We start from the raw sequence: 27,598 nt of genomic DNA on the forward strand, positions 1-27,598 counted from the left end.
TGATTCAGCCATGTAGCTGCTAAAAATATTGACACAGAAGGAACACAGAAGGAAATAAAGATTTCTGAGCAGCCAGAGCTGGGTTCACTAGTGAGGTGATTATTACTATTAATTATTATGCTCACTTTACAGATGAGATCACCAAGGCTCAGAAAGATCAAGCTGATTTGTCTAGGGTTGCACAGCTAGTGAATAATGGAAAAGACTCAAACCCAGGACTGAGAAGTTCTCCTTTCCACCTTGCCAGCTCAGTAAAATTCACACATTGGACACTCATTGCAGCTAGTTCTCAAAATCTACCCCCTTACTTTACCCACTATTTGCTTCCTCCATAGAAAGCTCAATGAAAGGGGCCTTTGTCCCTTTCCCAAGTGGCCCACCCATCCCACTTGACCATCCCACAACCAAGAGGCTTGCTTGGTTCCAGCTGGCTTCCAGTCTGGCTGTACAATTCACTTAAGTAAGTGCAACTCCAACCTATGCTAAGAAAATTCAGTCTTGCATCCTGGTTCTGCAACTTGTTAGCTGTGTGACAATGCTCTAAGTCTCAATCTACAAAACAGGAATAGTAAAAACACACTGTCCTTTCCTACACCTGAGGTTGTGAACATGGAAAAATTTTTCAGAAGTAATATGCGACTGAAGCTGTTACATAAAGATTTAATTACCCAATTTAAACAGTGCTTGAAAGAATTTATAACTGAGCTGGAAAGCACTAGGTATGGGGAATCAAATCTAGTCCTCTGCCACAAACTGTGATTGGAATAGCTGTGTGACTGCAGGACATCACTGAACTTTTCTAAGCCTGAGGAAGGGATTATCATCCTAAGGCTTCTCAAACCATTTTAAGAAGCTGTTGTAAGAGGTAAGGGGAAGGCAGAAAGAAAGGAAACAGAAAAGCTGGGGCATTCAGGGTCCTCCATTTTTCATTCCTAGAAAAGCTCAACTTTTCTCATTTTTTGTACACTAAGGTCCTACAAACTGTAATCAATACTCTTTTTTTTTTTTTTTAAAGATTTTATTTATTTATTTGACAGAGAGAAATCACGAGTAGATGGAGAGGCAGGCAGAGAGAGAGAGAGGGAAGCAGGCTCCCTGCTGAGCAGAGAGCCCGATGCGGGACTCGATCCCAGGACCTGAGATCATGACCCGAGCCGAAGGCAGCGGCTTACACCACTGAGCCACCCAGGCGCCCTGTAATCAATACTCTTAATGGTGACTTTGAGTTCCTAAGAGAAAGCTCATCATGTCCCTTACACAGCCACAACTTCCAACTTACCTACCAATGAGCTTTATTCCCAAAGTCCACTTGAAAACTGTCTAAAAAGTCTATGGAATCCACGCCATCCAGTGGCAGTCGAATTCTCAGACCAGTGTGGAAAGACCCATGTAACTGCAAGAATGTCAAGTCTTGAATCTTCTTGCCACATATAATGTTTCTCTGTGAAAAATGCATCCAACTGATGAGTTCCAATGTGTTCCAATGTGGGATTCCTGGAATACATTCACCCAAGCTACAAGGACTAGACCTAGTCTTACTGGAGGGTTCCACTATTATTACTGTTCTACGAGAGGCAAATTTATCTAAAAATATTTATTACAGATCCTCCACTATGTGCCAGGCATTATGCTGTGCATAGGTATAAAAGCGAGAAGCAAATCAAAGCTCTGGCCTTCGTGGAGAATGTAGTCTTGCTTATTCCTCACAGAGCAGGCAAAAGCCTGGAGTCATGGCTCTGGTTCTTACCAGCCCGGTGATCACTGACAAGGAACCTTACTGACTTCCAAGAGACACTCCCCTGTGAAATGTGTGTAAGTATAAACCTAATAATGTGCTTTTTAAAAAAGGATTAAATGACATAAAGTGTGTAGAGTACCTAATACATTGCACAGAGTAAAAACAATAAACGTTAGGGATTTGATAATATAATAACCATTATATTCATAATGATGATATGAAAATTTTCTAAAATGTTGTGTCTTGCCATAATCCAACTGCTCTCCTTACTGGAGTGAACTCAAAAATATTACCAAATATTTGAAATGACATAGTTGTTGTTGATGTTTATTGTTGTTGTATGATTTGATTCTGACAAGTTCAACTGTTTACATTCTAAAAAGGACTTTTGGCATCTCTGATTAGACTTTGAAATATTATTATTACTCTGGAAAAAAGAAAACTACTGAGGTTAAAGAAAATATTATATGCAACCATATATAAACCCTTTAAATAGATCTCCAATATTTTAAATGCCATAGAAATATACTCATGAAGGCAAATTCCTCATTCAGAGAGAAAAGGGATAGAAGGTTTAAGAGAGAATTGGGATGCTAGTCACATATAAACACTAGCTGCAGCATGCAGTGGAAAAGCTGCTTGGAACTGTCTAATTTGGGGATTAAAGAAAGCCTCACATAAGCACTGCTTTCTAGGACCCTGATTTATAGACTGTAACCATTCTCATAGCTGTGCTGCAAACTTCTTCAATGAATTCTGAAACATTATGCAAACGGTTTCACCATTTAAGATGTCAGTCCCTCAAAGAACAGAAAGATCAGTCCTTTGTGTTTCACAATCCAAGGACTTACCAGTAAACCATAAAAGAAACTGAAGTAAAATCATACAGTGATGAGAATGAGGCTGCAGAAGTCTTGGCACTGTCTCATAAATATCAGCCTTTGTGCTCTGATCATTTTCCCCCAAAACATTACTGACGCAAATATAAATTTAGAGACCACAAAAAGAGCTGCTTTTTAAGAACAGTAGATAAACACAGGGTCTTTTTTTGGTTTTAATCTGAAGTTATAAAGAAAGTAGTTTATCTAACTTGATATTGGATTATGTTTTCATCTATTGAAGATAAAAACTCAAAATGACCCATTTAATTAGAGATAAGGCAATCGCTAAAGTGAGAAGATGCACAAGACAAATATTAGGTAGTAAATAATAATCATAAAAAATGAGATATAGGCTGTACTGAAAGAGTTGAGCATTACTCCTACTTGGAAAGCACCTGAATATGACTTCTAAAGACTGGATATAAGCTCGAACTTAAGGGTGAATAAGATGGGGGAAGTTAATCATGGGGAAAGAGCAAGATGGTATGAACAACCTACCAGAGGTGGGAACCCTTAGGCAATATTTAGCATGGCATTGAGCAATTATCTAGAAATAGCCATTGCCTGACTCGTTTTTAGCAAGTATCTAATTCCTGACAGCTTACTATGTGACAATTCCTGTCAATTCCAGCTTTATAACTTACCTAGAACTGACTTCATTTCTTTTACCTCTATTTTATAGCTTGAGTTCTCATTGCCTGACCTTAATAATCTTCTAATTTATCTCACTGCCACAATACTTCCTTTCAAAAGCACAGAAATTTTATAAAATTCATTTTATACTTAGGTTTTAATGCTTTCATCATTTATATTCAAATTAAAATAATTTACAATTTTTAAGTTAAAAAACATCTTGGGACACCTGGGTGGCTCAGTTGGTTAAGCATCCAACTCTTGGTTTTGGCTCAGGTCATGATCTCAGGGTCCTGGGATTGAGCCTTGCTTCAGATTCTGTGCTCAGTAGGAAGTCTGCTTGAGGATTCTCTCCCTGTTCCTCTGCTCCTCTCCACCACTTGTGCATTCTCTAATATAAAATCAATCTTAAAAAAAAAATCTTCTGGGACACCTGGGTGGCTCAGTGGGTTAAGCCTCTGCCTTCAGCTCACGTCATGATCTCAGGGTCCTGGGATCGAGCCCCACATCGGGGTCTCTGCTCGGCAGGGAGCCTGCTTCCCCCTCTCTCTCTGCCTGCCTCTCTGCCTGCCTCTCTGCCAACTTGTGATCTCTGTCAAATAAATAAATAAAATCTTGAAAAAAAAAAAACCTTTATGTACAGGAAAGTTAGAAAATTTAACTTGCTAATAAGAACTCTGTGAAGCCTTACATGTTACCTTTTACATGTAAACATAAATCCTAAATCAGATCAGTTAAATCTGTGAAGTAAAGGAAAGCTGACCCAGCAGAGTTGTCAAAAAACATACCACAAAACCACATGTTCAAGAGTTACTGGTTTCCTATACAAAATATTGGTCTTGGAGTTGTTTTTTTTTTTAATTTGCACATGCATTTTTCTTAACACTGATGTAACAATGATTTTACTGACGCTTAGAAAGATTATGCACATGGCCACATAGTATGTACACAGATAAAGCTGAAGATAAAAGAGCCACAAAATTTATATTATCACATATGAGAGAATTCACACATGAATTAAATGAAAGAATTTTCATTTAAAGCATGTAATTCTAAAGATGAATCCACTTGGGATGGGGTGGGTACAATGGAAGATAGGAAGACGAGTAAACCAAGAAGTTAGTATGCCCGACACATTAACATAGAAAGTAACTGAATACTGTGCACAGGAGAAGAATTGCGGGAGTAGAAGAATGGTACAATCACACCTGTGATTTTAAAAAGAAAACTATTAAGTGGAAGAGAATGATGGTAATGATAGTTGAGGGGCTTCTGGTGGCTCCACTGGTTAAGCATCTGACCTTGGCTCAGGTCATGATCTCAGGGTCCTGGGATTGGGCTCTGCTTAGCAGAGCAGGCTCCCTGCTCAGCAGGCAGTCAGCTTCCCCCTCCCCCTAAGCCCCTTCCCCACTCATGCACACACATTCTCTCTCAAATGAATAAAATCTATAAAAACAAAAAACAAAACAGAGTGGAAATGGAAAGAAAAAACATTTTTAATATGCCCATGATTCAGCAGGTGGTCAAAATATTTCCGAGGTGACTAAGAACAGGGAGCTTACTTAGATGAGTTCTTCTAAGGTTATTTTGCAATGTAGAGCGTGTATCTCCTCATTACCTAGTTTAATGTTCTCTGGACTAGGTTAGACTTTATCATTTCTACATCAGTTCCTGGACAATGAAATCAAGTCAATGCTTTTGAAAACTACCAGCAAGAACTACTACAAGGCCAAAACAATGCTGTTTATCGCAGTGAGTGTTGTATTATGAAAAAAAGGAAGGAAATGAGTTGTTGCTTTTTAAAAGTAATATACATTTTTCCCAAAGTAAAAATGTATTATATAAACAGAGGAACATATGGCAATAATTAAGGTCACTCACGCAACAGAGAAAGTGGAAGCATTTCATAATGAGAAAATTATACAACCTTTCCCTGAAGTCAGCTGCAACTGATAATGCAGTTTTTAATGAAGAAATCATTGCTACCTGGTTTCCCTGAACTGTATCACTTATCTATTCTTTAAAACGTCTCAAACACAATTTTAGTGACCACATTTCAGTCTCCATATTTTTAGTCACCACATTTTATAAAAAGAATCTGTTCTATCACACAAATGATAACAAGAAATGATAAATACTGCACAATGAAAATATGCTAGAATTTGTCATTTCTGCTTTATTAAGCTTGTCACCTTTAGGCCAATGTATACTGGTAAGAGTTGAAGACTAAAAATTAACATACCAAACTAGGAACTAACTTTGGTTACTTCCAGGTAGTAGGACTATAGATGCTTGCTTGCATGTACGTCTTTATACTTATTGCATTTTCCCAATTTTCTATGAGTATATAAGACACTCATTATCAAGGAAAACAAAGTTACTTTTTGAAACAATTCTTTTAAAGAGGAAATAATGGGAAAACAATTCTGATTCTACATGATTAGGGTGCTAAATGCTTAATTTGAAGAATTTGAGAAAAGAACTTTGTTCTCGCCTTTTGTATACTGACAAAAACCCCCAATTTTTCATTATTGGGAATGCCTAAATACAACCAACTTGCCTGGCTCTTCACAAATAGATGGATTTTTTTTTACTAGAGAAATCCTCAAAATACAAATTACACAAGTGTTAGAAATATCTGTTATTTAGGAATTTCAAAAAACATGATTTTAAATTACACGTGTTTAAAACTAATATTTAAATTGTAAAAAATCCAAAGATATACTTAATGAAAATTTGAGTATCTAATGTATCTTGGTCAAGGTCTTTTGCCTCAAGTTAGAAAACAGCCCAGCTTTTGGTTTCTAAATCTAGAGGACATTAAAGTTTATGCAGTTTAGTATTCCTCATACTTCTTAGTGCCAGATCTTTTTTCCAAATCAATTCTTAAACAGAACATCAATAGGGGTAAAGATAAAGATTGGGCTCCTGGGGATTTATTTTTTGCTATTTGGTCACAAGTACTTCATTTTCTGCAGAATTGCTGAAGCAAACCACTGATCTTGTCTGGCATTCCTCCCCATCCCCATCTCACTATCTTACAGTTAGGAAACCTGACTATCCAGATCCAGAAAAGTTAGAAGAATCCTTAGTTAACTGCTTGAGCAAAATCAAGAGCCCCCCCAATATATATATATATTTTTTTTTGGCCTGAGCAAAACCTAGACCTTTTAATTTGCAGTTAAACTCTAAACCTTTCCCATTATTACTTTTCCTTTGCCATTTCTATCCAATTTATATACTCAGTTTTTATCCAACATATATATTTGCAATCTTGTGTTAACTAATCTCTAGGGAGCTAAGGGTCTGTGGTACATATGTATGTATTCTCTGGGGGTGTGTGTGTTTCTGTAATACTTCACAGATTCCCCAAAGTGCTCCCATGACTCTCTTCTTTAACTGAACATTTCTCTCTGCTGGGAATGCATTTCCTTTATTGTTCATTGAGCAAATCTCTTGTAATTCATTTTTTAAACCACTTTATTGATATAATTTACATACCTCAACATTCACCCATTTTAAGTGACATCCAATGATATTTAGTACATTTACCAAATTGTGCAACCACTACCACACATAATTTTAGAAAATTTTTATCACTCCAATCAGATCCCTTATTTTCAATTAATAAGTAATATCTGTTCTCACCTCCAGCCCCAGCCAACAACTAATCACTGTCCTCATAAATTTGCTTTCTCTGGACATTTCATATAAACAAAGTCCTACAACCTATGGTCTCCTGGGTCATGTTTCTTTCACTTAACATACATGTACTTAATATCTGTGATAGAACTACTAATTCTTCATAAGACAAAAGGAGAGACTTCAGTGTCTGGAAATAAATTAAACCTAATCATACTTTTCTACATGATCAATTCAGTTAAGAATAAAATTCAAATGCTTGACATTGGATTAGAGAGCCTATCTACCTATCCATCTGACCTCAGATTGCTTTTTTCCTGCCTACTAGCCTCTTACAAGTCTTTTTCTGGTTCCTTGGAGGAGCCAAGGTCATTTCCATCTTTAGAGTCTTTGCATAAACCATTCCATGTGACTAGAATATGCTAGTTTTTTCTTGATTCTTATCTAATCTTAAATAACACCACCTTAGTGAGACCTCTCTTGACCACCCAACTACAACAGTGAAGCCAACTCTCTAACATCTATCAGTGTATGCGAATTTCTTATACCTCCCACTACCTGACATTTATCTGTTGTTGCTGTTATTGCCTTTCCTTCCTACTAGAATATAAGCTCTTTGAGAGCAGGGACTTTCTTGGACAGGTTTATCAGTTTATCCAAAGGCACTCAATAGGAAAACAATAAGTAAGCAAACAATATTGTTGAATATATGGATCGCTATTCCTCTTAATGATGTCTAACTTGGTAGTCACTAACATACATTCCATTTAACAAGGAAAATTTTCATAGGAATATGGGGTTTGCAATAAAAAATTCTATTTTATGGCATGCCTATAACAATGCGTATCAATTGGTTTTGTGTGTTTAGAAGTGTTACTTACCTTCATTAATACTGATTATAAGGCATCTTTTGCTAGTTTAATAAATTATAAAATGAATGAAAAATACTTAACAGTAAATTCTGAGCTCTCTATGCTGCTTTAGCAAACAACAATAAGATAATTTAGAAGGGCTAACAAATTGATAAATTTAATTCAGAAAGGCTAACAAATTGATGTTTTAAAAAAAAGCTGTATCAATTTCCAGGTTAGGAATTTCAAAACTACTACTCTTTAACTTAATATAAAAATATTGCGGGGTGCCTGGATGCCTCAGTCGGTTAAGCATCTGCCTTCAGTTCAAGTCATGATCTCAGAGTCCTGGAATCGAGCCCTGCATTGGGATCCCTGCTCAGTGGGGAGTCTGCTTCTCCTTCTTCCTCTGCACCCCTTCACCCCTGCTCATGCTCATTCTCTCTCCACCTCATAAATAAATAAAATCTTTTTAAAAATGTTGCAAAGCATGTACCGTTTAGGTCTGTCACAGCACCCAAAATAGCACTTCTGTTCAATAACTTGATGGCTGTTTTCCCAATAACTCATGGGAAAGTGTTCACAGAGATGACAGAATGTCTTTCGAAAGTGGTGCCCACTTCCCTTTTAAAAAATTGAGAAAGAGAACATGGCAAGGTAATATATTCTACATTTAGCAAGTGTATTTCTGGGAACTACAGTCTACTTTTCCAGTTCTGCCATGCTGAAAAAAAGTACAGTTATTTAACTTTCTAAGAAATTTTTTATCTGCCTAGGTTGGTGGTTCTCAAAGTGGGTACCTATACTAGCTTCAGCATCACCCGAGAATTTGCTAGCAATGCAAATTCTCAAGCTACCACCCCAGATCTACTATATCTGAAAACTAAAGGGGAAGACCAGCCATCTGTTTTATAAACTCTCTAAGTAATTCTAATGAATACTAAAATCTGAGAACCACTGATATAGGTTATTGTTTTTCCCATGAATGCTGATCCAAATACTGAAGAGAAAAAGAGCAGCCATTATCAGGAAGGGGACTTTGCCAAAGTTTATGTATTATGCTGGGTATCCATACATTTGTTTTAAAAATTTAAAAGTGCCATGAATTATCATGACTGTATTTTTAATGCCTTTAATCTTAGAAGACTGTGTAAAAGGTATCAATAATTACCTCTTTCTCCTGGAATATAAATAGCTTGAGTGGCACAAAAAATATACTTTCATAGCAATTTCATCAGATACATAAGACAGAACCTAAAAAGGTACTTCCTGTTTTTCACATAAGTAGTAAGTCATTTTCATACCCAGATTAGAGAATAGAACCCAGATGGGGAAACAATGCTTTGTGGCTGCCTAGAAAAATCCTATATGAGACTGACAAGAAAGCTAAAATTTTTTTTTTGAAGATTTTATTTATTAATTTGACAGAGAGAGAGATCACAAATAGGCAGAGCAGCATCGGGGGTGGGGCAGGGGGGGAGCAGGCTCCCTGCTGAGCAGAGAGCCTGCTGCGGGGCTCAATCCCAGGACCCTGAGATCATGATCTGAGCCGAAGGCTCAGTGGGTTAAGCCACCCAGGTGCCCAGAAAGCTAAATTAAAAAAAAAAAAGAAAAAAATAAAAAAAATCTATGTATCATGTGGATAGGGCTTATATGGAGACTGTCAATTCTCGCAGTATACTTCCTCTCAAATACCTTCATCTATTTTAAACATGAAAACAATAACAATGCACCCCTCTACCAGTCTAGAGAATCAGGACAGGTTCACCATAGTTTAGTTCTTGTCAGTCTGAATGATAGATATACACACGATGAAGACAAGGATCTTTTAAAAAATGTTATGCTTAAAAAGAAGCAAATGCCTCTAAATGATAAGTTATGATAATTTAGACCAAAATATGATGGAAATGGGCTAGGTTAACTTTCCCTACCAGAAATAAAAATAAAACCAATATGAAAGAAAATATATAACCCATTAGCTTAAGGATTATTATACACCCTTGTCTATCACAAGATTAATTCATTCCTTTTTCCTTTTTCATGGCAATCATCAGTTCTTGAAAAGTACACTGTCTACAAAAAAGAATACTAGACTGAGAATCAAGAAACTCCATTTACTTACTCCAATACAGAAATGTTCAGAAGGGCTTTAAAGTGTAAAGCAGTTGAATTGGCAAGGTTTTTTAAAGTATGCATTTTATCAAAAGACAAAAGACAAAAGAGATAGCAAAATTTTTTGCCCATTTCAATGTAATAACTAAGAGCAAGTGATGAATACTAAAAGGTGAATCATTTATACCTTTTCTCTGATTCTTCAGAACCAAAGGCAGTATTTCTGAGATGACTGGCCAGGATGTCAATTACTGTGTTACTCTTCCTAGGTAACACAGAAAATACAGAAACCTCTAAAGCTGTAGAGACAGCACTGGTGTCCGATGCTAATATATCTTCTTGCTATAAATATCTATTTTAAATTATGCATTCCAGGAAGACATATTGAGAAATACCTCATTTCATAGATTCTAGGATGCACATTTTTTTGTATTATGATATATCTGAAATAGGAAGGTGTCCAACAAACCAGTGTTGGCCATGGGCAGTCAAGAGTTGTCACAGATCATATATAGACCAACATCAGAACACAAATACCAAATTTGAAAAGCGAGTATCAGCAGCTTGGAAGAAAACCCTGGAAACTCTTTCAGCCCCCTGGAATCAAGACTGCTGGATTAAAATTAACCAACTTCACATAGCAATAATTACAAAGGTGGTTTAAAAGCCTAATACGACTGGCTTTTGGTTCTCCTACAGATTCTTTTAAGAAATGCTGTGTCACAAAGCTGTTGCCAGCACAGAAAATAACAATTGTGTTATAATACATGCTTCAGAAATGCAGAATAAGTTATTTGGAAGAATGTGAAAAGGTTTTAGGAAAACTTAGCCAATTTAATTAAATTTCCCTGTTTTTGTAGGCAGAAGTTGGATATAATATTAAAATTTTTCTGCAGCTAAATTTCAGTGGTCCATTCCAATCAGGAGAAAAAAGTTATAGGAAAATAGTATAAAAAACTCAGTATTAAAAAATTTTGTACCCACTAATGTATTATATAAAATGATAACATCTTAAAATTCATGATATGTAACAAAATCTATCTGCAGTTTATAGTTTTCCAAAACATTTTTGCTAACTACTATTAAAAAAACACCTTCTTTGTAGTATTACCTGTAAACCACAGCAGCCTACAGCATTCATTATGGAAGCATTGTGAATAACTCGGTAGGAGATTCCCAGTTTTGTTGCTCTCAGAATAAGATCACTGTGTGTGGTAGCCCTGTAGTGAGAAAAGATCAAGTTGGATGAAAGTAACCAACACTGACTTTTTAAGATGGTAAAAGTGTAATATTTCATGAGTTCTAGTTGATCAAAGGGTTATGGGGGCTGCTTTTCCTCAATTTTCGGGCTTTTTGACAAGAAAAGCGTTAAGTCTCCACATGCCCATCATAAAGCTGAACTGCACTTGTTACACTCCTAAAAGCAGCCTTGGCAGCTATAGAGAAAGGGAAGTTTCACTTGCTCTTTTGTCCCGTTAATAACTGCAAAGACATCTGTGGAATGTAAGCTCAGCAACTGAACTGAGCAGCAATTCTCAAACTTCTTAGCTTTAGGTCTCCTTTAAACTCTTAAAATGACTGCTCTGAGTTCTAAATTATGGCACAATTAGACCTACTCTATTTTGAAGTTTTCTCTTTTGTGTTTTGAAATACAACAAAGCAGATGGTACAGAACATTTCTGTAGCCTGTCATTCTTTGCCTTTATATTAGGGTTCCCTCTGATATAATCGTAGTTGGACTTTACATCTGTCTACCAGTGATTTTATTTATAACTGTTTTCAGTCTGGTTACTGTATATATAATTAGTGCGTGTGCATGTGTACATGTGTGCGTATCCTGCCTATTGCCTTTCCTTTTTTGAGATAAATCTAATGGTTATAATTAGATAAGACTGTGAGGATAGAGAATATACATTAATATAAATATGGATACTGTGAAATGTAACCCCACATCAATTTAGAACTGCATTATTAAAGGCTTTTCCCCTTCATGAAAACTCCAGGCCCTGCTGGGGAAAACAACATTAGCATGTTTGAGAAACTACATCTAAACCACCAGAACCTGTCAACTGGTCAATGCATACCAAGTAGGAAGATCAAGGGCTCTCACCCCATGAGGCAGTCAGGAACAGATTAGCAAACGCCCACCAGGGAAGTCTGTTTTTAATCACACATAAAATAAAAACTAGTATGAAAAACAATCATTAATTTGATTTAGAGTAAGCTTTTAAAAAATAATATAAACACCAATTATAAAGAATGTTTTTAATATCATCTTCAGACTTTTACTACTTAACATTAAGGAAAACTGAATTAGTTACTTGCTGAGTTATCTGAATAGATGAGCAGAAAGAAAATCTGGTTTAAAATTGTATCTCTCTTTATCACAACTTCATTTAAAATGACCAGATGTGGCTGGTATACTATGGAGATTTAATGACCTGGCGAAGTGATTTGATTTTGTGAAGCTGCCATAAATGTGATTAAGTAAGCCCCTCAGATTTCTGCTATGAAAAACTGGTATTTTGTCACCATGATTACCCAAATTATATTGCTTCATGAAAAGAAAAAATTGGTTTGAACACAGGCTTACACCATTACACTGGGCATTTCTTCTAGTCCGGCTTCATGAAAACGCTTCAGTTAATGGTGACTGGAAAAGTACATGTGTGTAAAGACAGACTTATTACTATTTCTGGGCACTTGGCTCTAGTCAAAATCGTGTGTATTTATGTATGTGTGTGTGTATACAGGCCCAGAGTGGAGCTCACTTAAAAATAAACAAACTTTATCTTATAATAACATTAGTTTGTAGATAAAGTATTGCCTTGACAGTGCTACAGCTTATGATCTGAAAATTCACTAGTATTTGCAATAATATGGTGAAAGGGATGTTCTCACAGACCACCAGAAGCACTGAAATTGCTAGTCCTTTTTTTTTTTTTTTTAAAGATTTTGTTCATTTATTTGAAGACAGAGAGGGGTGGGGTGGAGCAGAGGGAGAGGCACAGAGTCCCTGCTGAGCATGCAGCCCAATGCAGGGCTTGATCCTGGGACCCTGAGATCATGACCTGAGCTGAAGTCAGATGTTTAACCAACTGAGTCACTTAGGCACCCTGGTACAGTCCTTTTGAAAAGTAATTAAACAATATATGCTTGAAAATACCCAAATTCAAAACTTCTGATTTTCTGGGTATTATAAACGGATTTTGGAGAAAAAAAAAAAAAATCCAAAATGTGGGGAAGGGAGAATGGAAGGAGGGAAAAAGGATCATATATATTAATCTAAACATGGAAGCTTTACTTATACTGGAGAAATAAATGGACTAATAAGTAATAATGTTGACATTTATTGGATAATTACTAGATACCAAGTAGTGTTCAAATGCATTACATGGAATGGAAATAATCAAATCCCTACATAACAGCACAAAGAAGACAAGTGAATAAAGATGTTTTTATGAATGAATGTGTATGCCATGAAGGAAAAGGTACACAACATTATGGATAAAAAATTATGTGTTCAATGATTATAAAATACATATAGTTACAGAGCATTTTTAAAAAAATTATTTATTATTTGACAGAAAGAGACATAACCAGAGAGGGAACACAAGCAGGGGAAGTGGGAAAGGGAGAAGCAGGCTTCCCGCTGAGCAGGGAGCCCAGTAAGGGGCTTGATCCCAGGACCCTGGGATCATGACCTGAGCTGAAGGCAGATGCTTAACGACTGAGCCACCCAGGTGCCCTGTTACAGAGCATTTTAAAATAAGGAATTTAATAACAAAATGGAACCATCATTAAAATTTGTTTCATGATGATCCTGTTCAACTATTCTTTATGGGGACAGAAAGCTTAAGACTGTCATTTTTCACATGACTGGGTTGGATCTATCGATGTACTGTTTTTTTTAAAAGTCATTTATATTCTTTATGTGATTAATGTCCACATTTCTATCAATAACCTGGACAAAAGGGAAAAAGAACTTCATCAACTGACTTAACTGACTTTCAATTACCTTCTTCAGGAATTTAAGAGTGGATAATGATGATGGTTACACTACTTAATGCCACTGAATTGCACAATTAAAAAGGACTAAATGGTAAATATGTTATATAAACTACAATTTAAGAAATATGAGAATAAGGAATTTAAGTAATTTTCTCTTCTTTTTAAAGTTTTTATTTGGATACGTGGAAAGGGGCTTAAAAGTAAACAAATAATTTTTTATTGTTATATGTAAGGAGGAATTTCAGTGCTTTGTGCATTCTGTATTCTCTTCCTGGTTTATCCATTTAAGGCATCAATTAAAATGTACATATTCCCTACCATACCGTTTATCCATTTAAGGTTTATCCATTTAAGGCATCAATTAAAATGTACATATTCCCTACCATACTGTCTCCCAAACACTGTATCCAAACAACTGTTTCTCAATAGTAATCCAGTGAGAAAATGAAAAATAATTGTAGGACAATAATTACTACACAACTCTGAATACAAGATTTTACATGATTAGTCAATGACATAGAGCAAATTAATTGTCTAAGAGTTTAAAAAAAAGAAAAAAAAGAAAGGCACTCGCTTCTGAATAAATAATGGAGGATTCATGGAAGAGGTAGCATCTGAACAGGGTCTTAATCTATTTTACTGAGTAGAAACTGGGGAGATTAGAGTTAACATGTTGTACGGTATACTTGAAAGTTAAGAGAGTGGATCCTAAGATTGCTCATGACAAGAAAAAAAAAGTTTCTTTCTTTCTTTCTTTTTAAATTTTGTTTATTTACTTGACAGATCACAAGTAGGCAGAGAGTCAGGCAGAGGGTGGGGGGGAAGCAGGCTCCCCGCTGAGCAGAGAGCCCGATGTGGGGCTCTATCCCAGGACCCTGGGATCATGACCTGAGTCAAAGGCAGAGGCTTTAACCCACTGAGCCACCCAGGCACCCCTCTTTTTTTGTATGATGGATGTTATAAATCATAAACTTACTGAGGTAATCAATGATTTGATGTAAGTCAAATCAGACGAGATCGGGCGCGTACAGGGACTATGGAAAGAACCTAGATGTCCATCAACAGAAGATGTGGTATATATACACAATGGAATACTATGCAGCCATCAAAAGAAATGACGTAAGTCAAATCATTTTGTTGTGTACCTTAAACTTACACAGTGCTTTACATCAATTAAATCTCAATGAAATTGGGAATAAAAGAAACAAACTGGTAAGAAAAGTCTATTTTAAGAAAAAAGTAGAGCAAGGACATGGAGGATGAATACTGCAAAAACATTTATGAAATGGCAAAGAAGTAAACTGGGTTCTAACATATTTAAAAAGAAGAGTAGCCGAAGGAGAAAGGAGATAGACTGTTAAAAGATTTAGGCCATGGAAAGTCACTTAAGGTTTTGGAGCAGAGTAGTAACATCACTAAGGTACTTCTGGTAGGCCTCATTTCTTCATTTATCCCCCTCTCACCCCGTTGACCTCCTCTACAATTTCCACCTACAGAATTCTACCCAGACCCAGCTCAAGCACCAACTCCCCCATAAAGCCACCAATGAAAAACTCCAAACTCTATGCCTTTAAATTTATACTTTTCTATCCTCATCCTTGACCCAACCTTTCAGCAGTGTATGAGTTAATCATTCCTTCCTCTCTAAAGTCTTCTCTTTTCTTGGTTTCTGTGATAACACATTCTCTTGATTTTCTTCCTCCTCTGGCTCTTGACAGACCACAAAATGCAAGTCTCCTAAGGATTGATCACCTTCTCTTCCCTTTGTTCTTTCCTACTGATTTCATTCATTTCTCTGGCTTTAAACACCCTATCTCTCCTTCTCCCCGATATATACTCATAACTTCAAAAACCACATATCCCAGGTAACACCTCCCTTGAGCTCTAGCAGCAGATATCAAATTGTCTGCAAGACATCTCAAATTTAAAACATTTCCAGAACCAATTCTTATCTTCTGCAATTATTTTCCCTACAAGTTTTCATCATTTCAAGAACTGGCACCAACAACTATCAGTTCCTAAAGCTGGAATTCTGGAAAATTTGCTTCTTTCCTCTTCCTCACCTATCACATACACACTGGGATTCTTCCTTCTCAACTTTTCCACTTAGCCTTTTTCTCTCCTCTACCAAAGCCACCCTGCCTCCCTAAAATGCACTCAGTGAAAGCAGTCAGAGTGATCATTTAAGAATGTCTATCAGATTGTGATTTTTTCCTGCTTAAAATCCTTCAAAGATTGACCAGAGTACTTCACTTTTTTTTTTAATATTTTATTTTTTTGCAGAGTGCACACACATAAGCAGAAAGAGGGGCAGGCAGAGGGAGAAGCAGGCTCCCCTCTGAGCAAGGAGCCCGACTTGATCTCAAGACCCTGGGGTCATGACCAGAGCCAAAGGTAGACACTTAACCGACTAGAGCCACCCAGGTGTCCCTACCAGAGTACTTCAAACAAAATTCCTACCCCCTCCAAGGTCTTACATGATCTGGGTCCCACCTACCTCTTGAACTCCTCACTCCCTCTCCCAGCCCTACTCCCTGTGCTCTTCCAGATCCTCGAATACAGTCTTGTAGTTCCCTCTGCTTACAGTGCTCTTCTCTTCTGCGATGCCTTTTATTTTTCAGATACCTAGTTAAATTACCCCAACAAAAAGGATTTCCCATATGACCCCACAGAAATTAGCCTATTCCTGTTAGTCCTTATTTTTTCCCTTACAGGCCTACCAAAATTTTAAATTTGTTATTTTCTCTTTGATTGATGTGGATCTCCTCTACTAAACTATAAACCCCATGTTTTATCATCTAACATACATCCAGCACGTCAGAGTTCTTGCCATGAGATAGATGTTTCAAAGATATTTGTTGAATGGACAATGTCAGTCTAAGATATGCCTGGTCTTCTCTTGTGACCCCTAAGCAAAATATTAGACAACTCTTTACCTTATTATTTAATTGGTATCTACTATATTGTAAAGTAAGCTAGAGATAGGAGTGTGAAGGACAGCCTACAAACCTAAAGAGTAGATTTTTCTTTTTATTAAAAAAAAACAACAACATTGTGAAGCAATGTATGAAAACACATGAAGTGTCAGCAGTTAGGAAGAGATAGAACTTCTGATCTGGGTAAAAAATGACTGCATCACTGAGAATGTGGTATTTGAGTTAGGCTTCAAAAGATGGCTGGACTTCTGACAATCAGATATAGAGCAAAGGGCACTACAGATGAAGGATAGAGTTTGAACAGATGTATAGAATGAGAAAGCAGATGATCAGGGAAGGGAAGCTGGTTGGCATGAGTGTGAGCTTTAGGACAAGAAGGACAGGCAGAAGGGAAAGTTGGACAGTATTTTTCATATCTGGCCAATGGATGGAGGTAGTAACTCTCATTCTGAGCTCAAATAAGATTTCCAAATTGTAGTTTCATAAATATAAATTTAACCACAACATGGGTCTACATCGGGACCAGGCAATACGTTACTGTACTGAACTGGGAATAAAACGATATAAATATTGGGTTAATAATTAGTCATGTCGACATGATGAAGCCTCCGTAAAAATCCTTGAACTATGGCATTCAAAGAGCATCTGGGTTGGTGAACACATCTATGTGCCGGGAGGATGGCCCATTCCAACTCCAGGACAGAAGCTCCCATGCTTGGGACTCTTCTCTCTTCATGTACCTCTTCATCTGGTTGTTCCTCTATAGCCTTTATCATATCCCTTATTATATAACAAACCAATAATTGTAAGAAAAAAAAAAGGAAACTCAAAAGCAGTGCTTCTCATACTAGTGAAAAGCTAATACTTTCTAAGTTTTAAATTGTCATGGAAAAATAGTTCTGCAAAATGCAATCAAAATTAGTGATTAGAAAAATAAAATATGGGGCACCCTGGATGGCTCAGTGGGTTAAAGCCTCTGCCTTCAGCTCAGGTCATGATCTCAGAGCCCTGGGATCGAGCCACAAATTGGGCTCTCTGCTCAGCGGGGAGCCTGCTTCCCCCTCTCTCTGCCAGCCTTTCTGCCTACTTGTGATCTCTCTCTCTGTCAAATAAGTAAATAAAAAATATTTGGAAAAAAAAAATATGGGATTTTGGCTGGAATCCAGTGCAATAAGAAAATCCTAAGAGTTTCAAGACATTTAATATATAGGTTTTTTTCATTACCTTTTACTATTTTGTGGCTTAGAAAAAGAAAAAAAAAGAAAAGAAAAAAGCACTCCTGGGTGGCTCAGTGGGTTAAGCATCTGACTTCAACTCGGATCATGATCCCAGGGTTCTAGGATGGAGCCCCACACTGGGTTGTATGCTCAGTGGGGAGCCTGCTTCTCCTTCTCCCTCTGCTTGTTGCTCTCCCTGCTTGTGCTCTTTCTGCCTGTCAAATAAATAAATAAAAATCTTGAAAAGAAACAAAAAAGGAAAATAGGTACTGCTAATTTGGAGAAAGACTTACTTTTACAGAAAACAATTTGGACATTTTAAAATATGTGATTGCACAATGTCCTTTGCAACCAAGTATAATAATGAAACACAGGGAGAGGGTGGTGGGGTTATGGACATTGTGGGGGGGGGTGTGGTGTGCTGTGGTGAGTGCTGTGAAGTGTGTAAACCTGGCGATTCACAGACCTGTACCCCTGGGGCTAAAAATACATTATATGTTTATAAAAAAATTAAGGAAAAAAAATTATGTAACACAATCTCTGGTATACCACATTGATGTAAACTACTTTTTTTTGACAGACACATGCACATGTAACTCCATTCCTTTGAAAAACATCCTTGGTGGTGAATTCATAGTGACTTAATTGTCCTTATGTTCCTTAAATCTGTGACATAAATCTTGGGTCACCAGCTGGAAACAAAGAACTCCTATGTTTGGCTTGACATTAGAGATTGATGATGCTTAACAAGACAAGTAGAAACCTACCTTTTTAGTAACAGGGAAGAAAAGAGCTCCCAACAGATATAAGAAGTTGAAATTTGAAGCTGGACAGATTTTAAATTCAAGGCAAGTGACAATACTGCTAAATATGAGGTGATTAAAAAGGGGGGGGGGAGTCTAAGAAAAAAGAAGTAGAAGATGTTTGTGATTTACCTGCAAAATAAATGGTATGTATGACTCTTGATAATATAATAAACTTATTAATAATAATATAGTAAAGTTATTTGATGCCCTAAGTTACCTTCTAAAAGAACAGCAGGAACAATGATACAAACTTTAGAACTGACACTAACTAACCAATGCAAGTGATACATATGATGACATCCTTATCAAGCAGATTTTCTTCATTAAGCTCAAAGATAATTAAAGTTAATGAAATTTTAGAACCTAGAGAAACATAGTCCTTTATTAGGACCTGGCAAGTAAAAGGTTTTAAATATAACAGAGTAATTCTTATTGATTTTTTTTAAAAAAGCAAATAAATTAAAACTCAAAATACCTGCTTTTACTTACCCAAATGGATCACCAACCACAAGGAATGCAACATCACTGATATCGGCATCCTTTAAAATATTATCAGCTTCTTGTTCCACTTCTTCTCTATCAGCAAGAATCAATTTTCTTCCATAAAACTCTTCCTACAGATTTAAGTTCAATATCAAAATGAGAGAGCAGGTGACCATTTCAACACATGTACGTGTACACACACACACACACACACACACACACACACACTATCAATCTTTGTCTGGGGCTGGTGCAAATCTTGGCAACCATCCAAACACAGATCATTGAATAGGACTCCTCAGTGAGCTAGCACTCTATATCATGTTGCAATTAAACTCTGTCTTTGGGGCTATCTTAATATCCCAAGAGGAGGTAGACCTAACATCTGAGGCTTTCTGCATTTTAAATTTACCTCTAAATTTGAGTCTAACAGATCAGGCAGAACATTGTAGAATGAACAGAGAACAAGCATGCATGAGCTTTATTTCAGAAACAGAATAATACAGACTATGTTAAATAATAATTATAAACACACATGGTAATTTAGGTTTTATTAAATTTTCCATTGGAAAACCTACAGGACCCTGGCTAAAATAAAAGGTAAATTCAATAAGAAAAAAACCAGAAAATTAAGATTTAGTTACCTACAAAAGCAGCAAATATTGCTATATAATTGCAGGAAACATTAATTTAAAACTGTCAGATCCTGCTAAAAAGGCAGACTTGCAGAGAAAAGAAAAAAAATTCTAATTATAAAGGAAGGCTCTAGGATAAAGTGCTTTGTGAACCAATCCCCTGAAGTTCAACTCTAAAAAATAAACCTAGGAGGCTGACCTTAACTGGAGTGGCAGCATGTAAGTAGAGAGAGTGAACTAGTGTGCTAATGGTCATGTGGTAGTGGTTACAAATGATTATGCAAGGTCATGAATCTTATTAACTGATTTCCTGTGGAGTATTATGTAATTCAAATATAGTAAAAGTGAATGCATAGACAAATAATATTTCTTACATGCTGATAAGTCTGTTTGAATTATTAAGGATTATATCAGATGTCAAATATTACAAGGATTGCTGTACTCAATAATACCTGTCAAGCAAAAGAGTAAATAAACAAATAACTAAGCATTTGAAGATAAAGGTCATAGTACCAATTCTGATAATTATTGCCTAATACTTAACTAGAATCGGTCCCTAAAATGTGAAAAAAGATCCTTTCCCTTTTTCTGCATATCTTCTCAGAGATAATGCTCTAGAAGTTCCCAATGACAACAATGTTTGATGAAAAATATTCTCCTTATTTTCACTTTTACCATGTTATTTTTTCTTAATCATGAATTTGTATATAACTTACTTCAATTTCATGAGCCCAGAAAACTTATTAGTGGCAGAACATTTATATTCACATATATCTAAGACACATATGATTACTGAAAATTGAAGGAAATGATTATTTTTTCCTGAACAAACACTTAAGATCAAAAGGCACATGCTACTAGCTTAATGTTAGCAGTAATCCTAAATCCTATCCAATATTTTATAAATGATTTAACAAAAAACCCCACTCTCAAGACTTCTATCATATATCTCTCCATATTTATCACTTATCCTACCTAAGAAACATTTCATCATTTAATTGAAACACGTTTATTTTGGGGCGCCTGGGTGGCTCAGTGGGTTAAGCCACTGCCTTCGGCTCAGGTCATGATCTCAGGGTCCTGGGATCGAGTCCCGCATCGGGCTCTCTGCTCAGCAGGGAGCCTGCTTCCCTATCTCTCTCTGCCTGCCTCTCCAACTACTTGTGATTTCTCTCTGTCAAATAAATAAATAAAATCTTTAAAAAAAAAAAAAAAAAAGAAACACGTTTATTTTAAAAAAATTATCCACATATGCACACCTGTGCACACATACCCAAACACTCCAGTATAACCAAATGGCTGATCCTCCTAGGGAGGGGGGAAGTTAAAAAGAAAAGAAAGCACAACCAGTAAGAAACCTGGTATTACATTCTTTTTAATTTATCTACCTGGTTATTTATTCATTCACTCACTCAAAGAAGATTTCTTGTGCACAACCTCCACACCAAATTCTAGGCCTGATGTTGGGAAACAGTGGTGAATAAGACATATGTGGCCCCTGTCCTGTGGCTTATAACGTTTAGTAGGGAGTTACCTACCACATCATTAAGTGTTTTAAGAGCACGGAACCTAGTAAGAGTCAGGGAAGGGGGGTGGTTAAAAAAGGGTAGTATTACTTAACAAATAGTTTTACATTTATATATTATTCAATGACTGATGAGACAGTTTTTGTACAGTATCACCCCTAATCTTCTCCACTCATGAAAATCAAGGCAAAACTCAAAATTCATTCCTGCTTTAGGGTGACAGGTTTTGTAAGGAGGACAGGGTAAAAATTCAAAATTAAAATTGCTTTTGGGTATTTCTGGAAGGATACGTAAGCAATTAGCAATAAGTGCTTCCTGGAAGGGGAACCAGGATAGAAATCTTTCAATACTAAATATACCATTTAGTATCTTTTAAATTTTATGCCATTTAAAGTATTAACTTTAGTTTGAAAAAGTATTAATTTAGTTTGAAAAAAAAATAGAAAAGTAGAGGCTAGAAGTAGGATACCTAAACAAGAAAACAAAACCCAAAGAAAACCCCAAACACTCTAACACTGAAAGAAGGAACAGAGAAGTAAGCGCTTACGAAAGGGACTGAAAAAAATTGGAAAAGTACAAGTAAAACCAAGAGAAAGTAATGTCATGAAAGCCAGTTTCAAACAGTGATTAACTATGTCAGAAGTAAAACAAAAAGTGAAAACTATCCTGTGGCATTCTCAGCTACTAAATAATTGTTCAACAAACAGAAATATTTCAGAGGAATGGAAGTAAACTTGCAGGAGTCTGAGACATGAGTGAAGTAGGGACAAGAAAAGTATACCACTTCTTCAAAGGGCTTTGGATAAAGAGACAGAAACAATAATAACTATGGAGAAGAGATGTTGAAAAGGGGAGAGATTTCAGAATGAACAAAATCTGAATATGGTCTCAAGATGAGGGGGGAAGGATGTTAATATATATCAAACATAACAAAGAAAGAATAATTGATGGGAATAAGGTTTCAGAGGAAGGAAGAGGTTTGGAAAAAACACACCTAGTAGAGTTGTCTTCAACACACTGAGAACCTCATCTAACAAGTCATTTTCTAAGACTTGGGGTAAGACAGATTCAGATTTAAGGGAAGGACAAATGGGAAGTTAATAAAGGTCACAGATGATTGCCTCAGTTTTCTCAGTGGCAAGTCTGTCTCTCCACTATCAAGCCACAGCAGCTGGATAGGAGGACAAGGACAGAGTGAGCTGGTATCCAGATGAAGTAGATTAGGAAGAAAAGAGAGGGAAATGACACACTGGAAGAAAAGGAAATTATTTTTGTGATGCCCAAGAACAAGTATAGCAAATTATTATGGTTATCTCCTCCATGCTTTTGCTCACAATTATTTTTTCTTTAGTAAGGAATACTCTTTTTCTTCCCTTTACCAAGTCTTATCTATACTAACAAAATTGTAATACGTCTACATTAGATCACTCTGGGTCAGGCATAGTTCTAAGAACTTATGCATATGAATTCATTTAATCTTCACCACAATCTATGAGACAGTCCCTATTTTTATCTCTGTTTAAGAAATGAAAAAAAAGAACACAAAGTTAAGTGATTGCCCAAGGTCACAGAACCTTGGTTGACTGCAAAACTTTACATGTACTACAGATTAGACAGAGGGGTGGCTGGCTGGCTCAATTGGTAGAGCATGCAACTCTTGATCTCAGAGTCATGGGGCTTGTGAGTTCAAGCCCCACGTTGGATGTGGAGCCTACTTAAAAAAAAAAAAAACAAAAGACAGGGGTGCCTGGGTGGCTCAGTGGGTTAAGCCTCTGCCTTTAGCTCAGGTCATGATCTGAGGGTTCTGGGATTGAGCCCCGCATCAGGCTCTCTGCTCAGCAAAGAGCCTGCTTCCCCACACCCCCTGCCTGCCTCTCTGCCTACTTATGATCTCTGTCAAATAAATAAATAAAATCTTAAAAAAAAAAGGCAAAAGACCAAAAAACCAAATGAGGAACTGACAGAGCTTAGTGATTGCCTCTGCTTTCTGCATGATAGCTACAGCCCCAAGGTTAGCCCCCTTTGGCCAAAGCGGCTTCATCTATTTACCCTACCGAGCTGTATAAATATTAGCATTTTCTATCTAGACCATGAAAACGAAAAACAAAACAAAAAGACTGGGATGCATTATTTTAAGAGACAGCTCAAATACCATCTATTCTATAGTATTCTCTGACCACCACGACCTAAGGTGATCTTCTTATATGTATTTCAATTGGAATTAATAGCCGGTAATTACTTAATATCTGAGACAGCTTCTACTATTTAATTCATGAAAACAACACTGGCTTAAATAAGATCATCTAAGTTCTTCCCAGCAATATAATTTTACAGTTTCTTCTTCCCACTGTTGTCATGAATTGTATTTAAATCTCCCATTATTAAGTTTTCCTGAGTATAATACAGATGAATCATGAACTACTTGAGAACAAAGACCATAGCTTATGCCTCTTTGTATAAGGCACTACAGGTTTATTACACCAAATGGCACATAAAATTATAATTTATTCACAGAAAGTGCCCCAAAATTCAAAGTGTATACACTAAACCTCTTTCCTGGATTCAAAGTCTCTAGTTTAATTAACTTTTGAATAATACAGAACATATATATAATACTACCTATTTGGCAATTTGAAAACAACAGCTTTCAGTGTAAAAAAAGATAAATTACAGACTTTTAAAAAAAGATTTACTTAATTATTTGAGGGTGCCTAGATGGCTCAGTCAGTTAAGCATCTGTCTTTGGCTTGGGTCATGATCTCAGGGTCCTAGGATTAAGTCTCACATCATGGGGCTCCCTGCTCAGCAGGGAGTCTGCTCCTCCTTCTCTCCCTCTGCCCCTCCCCTGGTTGTGCTCTCTCTTGCTCAGTCTCTCTCTCAAATAAAATCTTTTTAAAAAACCATAAAAAATAAAGATTTATTTATTTATTTGAGAGAGAGAAAGAGATATAGCACAGGAGGGTTGGAAGGGGGCAGAGGGAGAGAATCTTCAAGCAGACTCTCCATGGAGTGCAAAGCATGACTGGGGTTCCATCTCAGGACCTATGAGATCATGACCTGAGCTAAAACCGAGTCTGATGCTTAACCAACTGAGCCACCCAGGTACCCAAAATTCAAGATTTCTTCAGCAACATCCATGTATGCCATTTATAAAATACTATTTTGTGTCATTATTGATAAAAGCAAGCACATATTCATGAGGAAAATAGACTTTTCCAATCTTTTTTATCTGCTACACAATAATTATCTAGTTATTGAAACCAGATTATAAATATAGGTATGAACACATAACAATTTTTCTAAAAATCAATTTCTTTTTAAAAAAAGGTAAAAATGAAAGGAAATAGAGTCACTGAAGAGAAAGTGGCTCTGAGATTTTACTAGGCAATATAAGGCATGAATTTATTTATACCTTACTTTATTCCAGAAAAGAGTCATGAAAGGTGGCTGATGTTGCACAGCCAGTTGCTCAGGGAAAAATATGAACTAAGGACCTGGAGGAGGTTATGGAGAGCAGACCAATGGAACTTTGTGATACACAAAGCATTTTGCTTGAATCCTACCTTCTCTTGGGACATTTTCTGAAATCATTATTTTGTAAAGCTATTATCCATCCTGGAGTATAGACAGACATTCTATGGTATAAATGTTAAAACTGGGGCTTCTCAACTCAGGACTGTCTTGGCTTATATTCTGTCGCTATCACTTATTGTCTGTATGACCTTGGGCAAGTTTCTCTGTGCCTATAAAATGTGAGTAGTAGTTACAGAGCGGTAATCCTGTTCTACATATAAAACACTTAGAACAGTACATAGTAAGCCTTCTATAAATATTAGCACTTATTATTGTGAAGGAACAGACAGTCCAGCACCTTAACAAAGTACACGTAAGTTACCTGTAGGTGAGGCTGGGCCTAGCCCCAACAATATGTTTTGGGGAAAAAAAAAAAACTTGTAAAAATTATAGCAACCAAAATTACCATTTAGCTAGCACTTAAAGTTTATAAAGCACTTTCAAATACATCATCTTAATAAAATCCTATATAACCCTCCAATTGGTTATTGTCTCCATTTTCACAAATGAAGCTACTGAGGTTTAAAGAAATCTGGAAATGTCCATTAACAACTACCATTTCTCAACATTTCTGCTACAGGTACTATGTTAAGAACCTATGAGGTAGGCATTATTATCCCCATTTCACAAAGTAAAAAAACTAAGGCTAAAGGACTTGTCCAAGGTTGACATGGTAACATGTAACAGAGAAGACAAAGTCAGGTCCAACTTTCCTCTATGCCATGCCGTGATACCTTATCCTATAGAAACGCTGACTTATTATCTGTCTCTATTCTCTTGGATGAATTTAAGTTCATTCTAGTTTTCCTTGATCACTGGTAAGAGAGGAATATTTATTATCTTGAACTGAGATATTTTGGTTCCAACCCAACAAATGAGAGTCAACAAATCAAAGCTGGCCATTAGACACAACTTCCACATCAGTGCATGGCCAATTCAAGTAGCAGTCTTTAATTCCTTAAGATTTTTTTTTTTTTTAAATATTCCTTAAGATTTTTGAAGTAACTTGGGAGAGGAGAATTCTCTGGGCTTGTGAATCGGAGAGAATAGAAGAAATTCTCTAGGTCACGTTTTTGTTCAGAAGCCTTGATAGACCAGCTAAAATCCTCTCTCTCCTCCTATAACATATCCATCACTCTCTTCATCTTAATTTACATTCTATTTGGAGTTTGACAATGAACCTGAACTACTTAACCCCTCCTCCAAAATGTAGAGCCCTTAACAAGAGCAAGCTAAATGTATGATACATTAACAAATCCTAAGGTATTTATTAAGTTCCAGGCTCACTCTCTCTCTCTCTCGTAGAGAGTCTCATAGGAGACTATGTATATTAGCCTTACAGGCAGTCTTCTTAAAGTTAAGACCTCTCTGGATAGGGTACTGACAGAAAGGCGATTACCATTCCCTATGGAAATACTTCAAAGGCAGAAGCTTTCAGCTTGGTTTCTGAATATATAACCAACTCATTAAGGCTATGTCAGTACCTCATTAGCGCTCAACTCAGAAAAAAATTTGGCTATCTCAAGAAGTAAGGGATTTTGATAACTATCCCCAGGAGTGTAAAATAACTTTCCTATTTACTAGCGAAAGCCACAAAATTAGACTTGTAAAGTAAGACAAAGCACCCTTTCATTTTCCAAGTCACTTCGTTGTTGTATTATTCCCATTCCTGTGATCCTTAATGAGCAGGGATGTATTTTAAAGGATTTAAACAAGTAGACCTGAAAATTGGGTTCAGCTTAGCGTAATGAAAATCAGCTGTTAGCTTTCTTCGGAGGAACTGAAGAACCTTAACCACCTACCAGGACTTCCTTCCCTACAGTCAGGATTGAAGTATAGGCTTCTAGATACACTCGACTGCAGCATCTTACAACTTCCAGGCCCTTGACTGTGATGTCCTTGGCATCGCCCAGGCCCAAGCCGATCAAATAAAGCATTTCAAAGTCCAGGGGGATGAAGACTGCAGGACGAAGTGAACAAGAAAAACAAGCGTCAGCTACACGGAAGATACGTAAAATCTGGCGATGAACACGAAAATGAAAACCAAGATAGCACAAGAAGGAACGGCAAGTCACAAGCGAGGTCTGAGGACCTTACTTCACGCCTCTTAAATATGGATTCTGGGATGAGTTTTTAAAGAACCCCATCTCCCTTTTTTCTCGTTACACCAAACTAAGAGCAGTCAGTTACCCTCTAAAAACTGCAGTTGGGTCCCCAAACTGCTAAGTGCAGCCTTTCCGAAATACCAGCTACCGAACGGGCGGATTCGCGCAGAGCGAATACGCACGCCGCCGGCCTCACCTACGGTGCCGCAAAATGATGGCGCCTTTACTGCACTTTACGACTAGCTGGTGGGGCGGGCAAGCCGGCCTCTTCTGGGGGGCGGGGATTAGGGAGAACTGGACCAGAAGCGGCTGGCCCGCTGCTGGGGCGGGGAGGGAGAGGTGAGTTGGCCAAGGGAGTCCATCCAGAGCCCCCCAGCATGACCGCTGGTAAAGGACGGGGAGTACCCGCGGTCCCCTTAGCCCGTGGCTTTACACACCCCCATCCTAGG

At 37.0% G+C, this 27,598-nt stretch overlaps 1 protein-coding gene across 2 annotated transcripts in view; it reads right to left on the reverse strand.

Moving 5' to 3' along the window:
• Positions 1-27,368, reverse strand: part of DPH5 (diphthamide biosynthesis 5) — a 35,605-nt gene extending 8,237 nt beyond the window's left edge. For both annotated transcript variants that reach the window (XM_059375526.1, XM_059375523.1), the window contains exons 1-4: positions 27,235-27,368; positions 26,847-27,004; positions 19,317-19,441; positions 10,969-11,077 (exon numbers count right to left, since the gene is read on the reverse strand). In XM_059375526.1, coding sequence (XP_059231509.1) covers positions 10,969-11,077; positions 19,317-19,441; positions 26,847-26,981 — 369 coding nt within the window. In that variant the 5' untranslated portion in view covers positions 26,982-27,004; positions 27,235-27,368. The remainder of the gene's footprint in view (positions 1-10,968; positions 11,078-19,316; positions 19,442-26,846; positions 27,005-27,234) is intronic.
• Positions 27,369-27,598: the final 230 nt, after the last annotated feature.

This window comes from Mustela nigripes, chromosome 14 (assembly GCF_022355385.1).
Source record: "Mustela nigripes isolate SB6536 chromosome 14, MUSNIG.SB6536, whole genome shotgun sequence".
NCBI lineage: Eukaryota > Metazoa > Chordata > Mammalia > Carnivora > Mustelidae > Mustela > Mustela nigripes.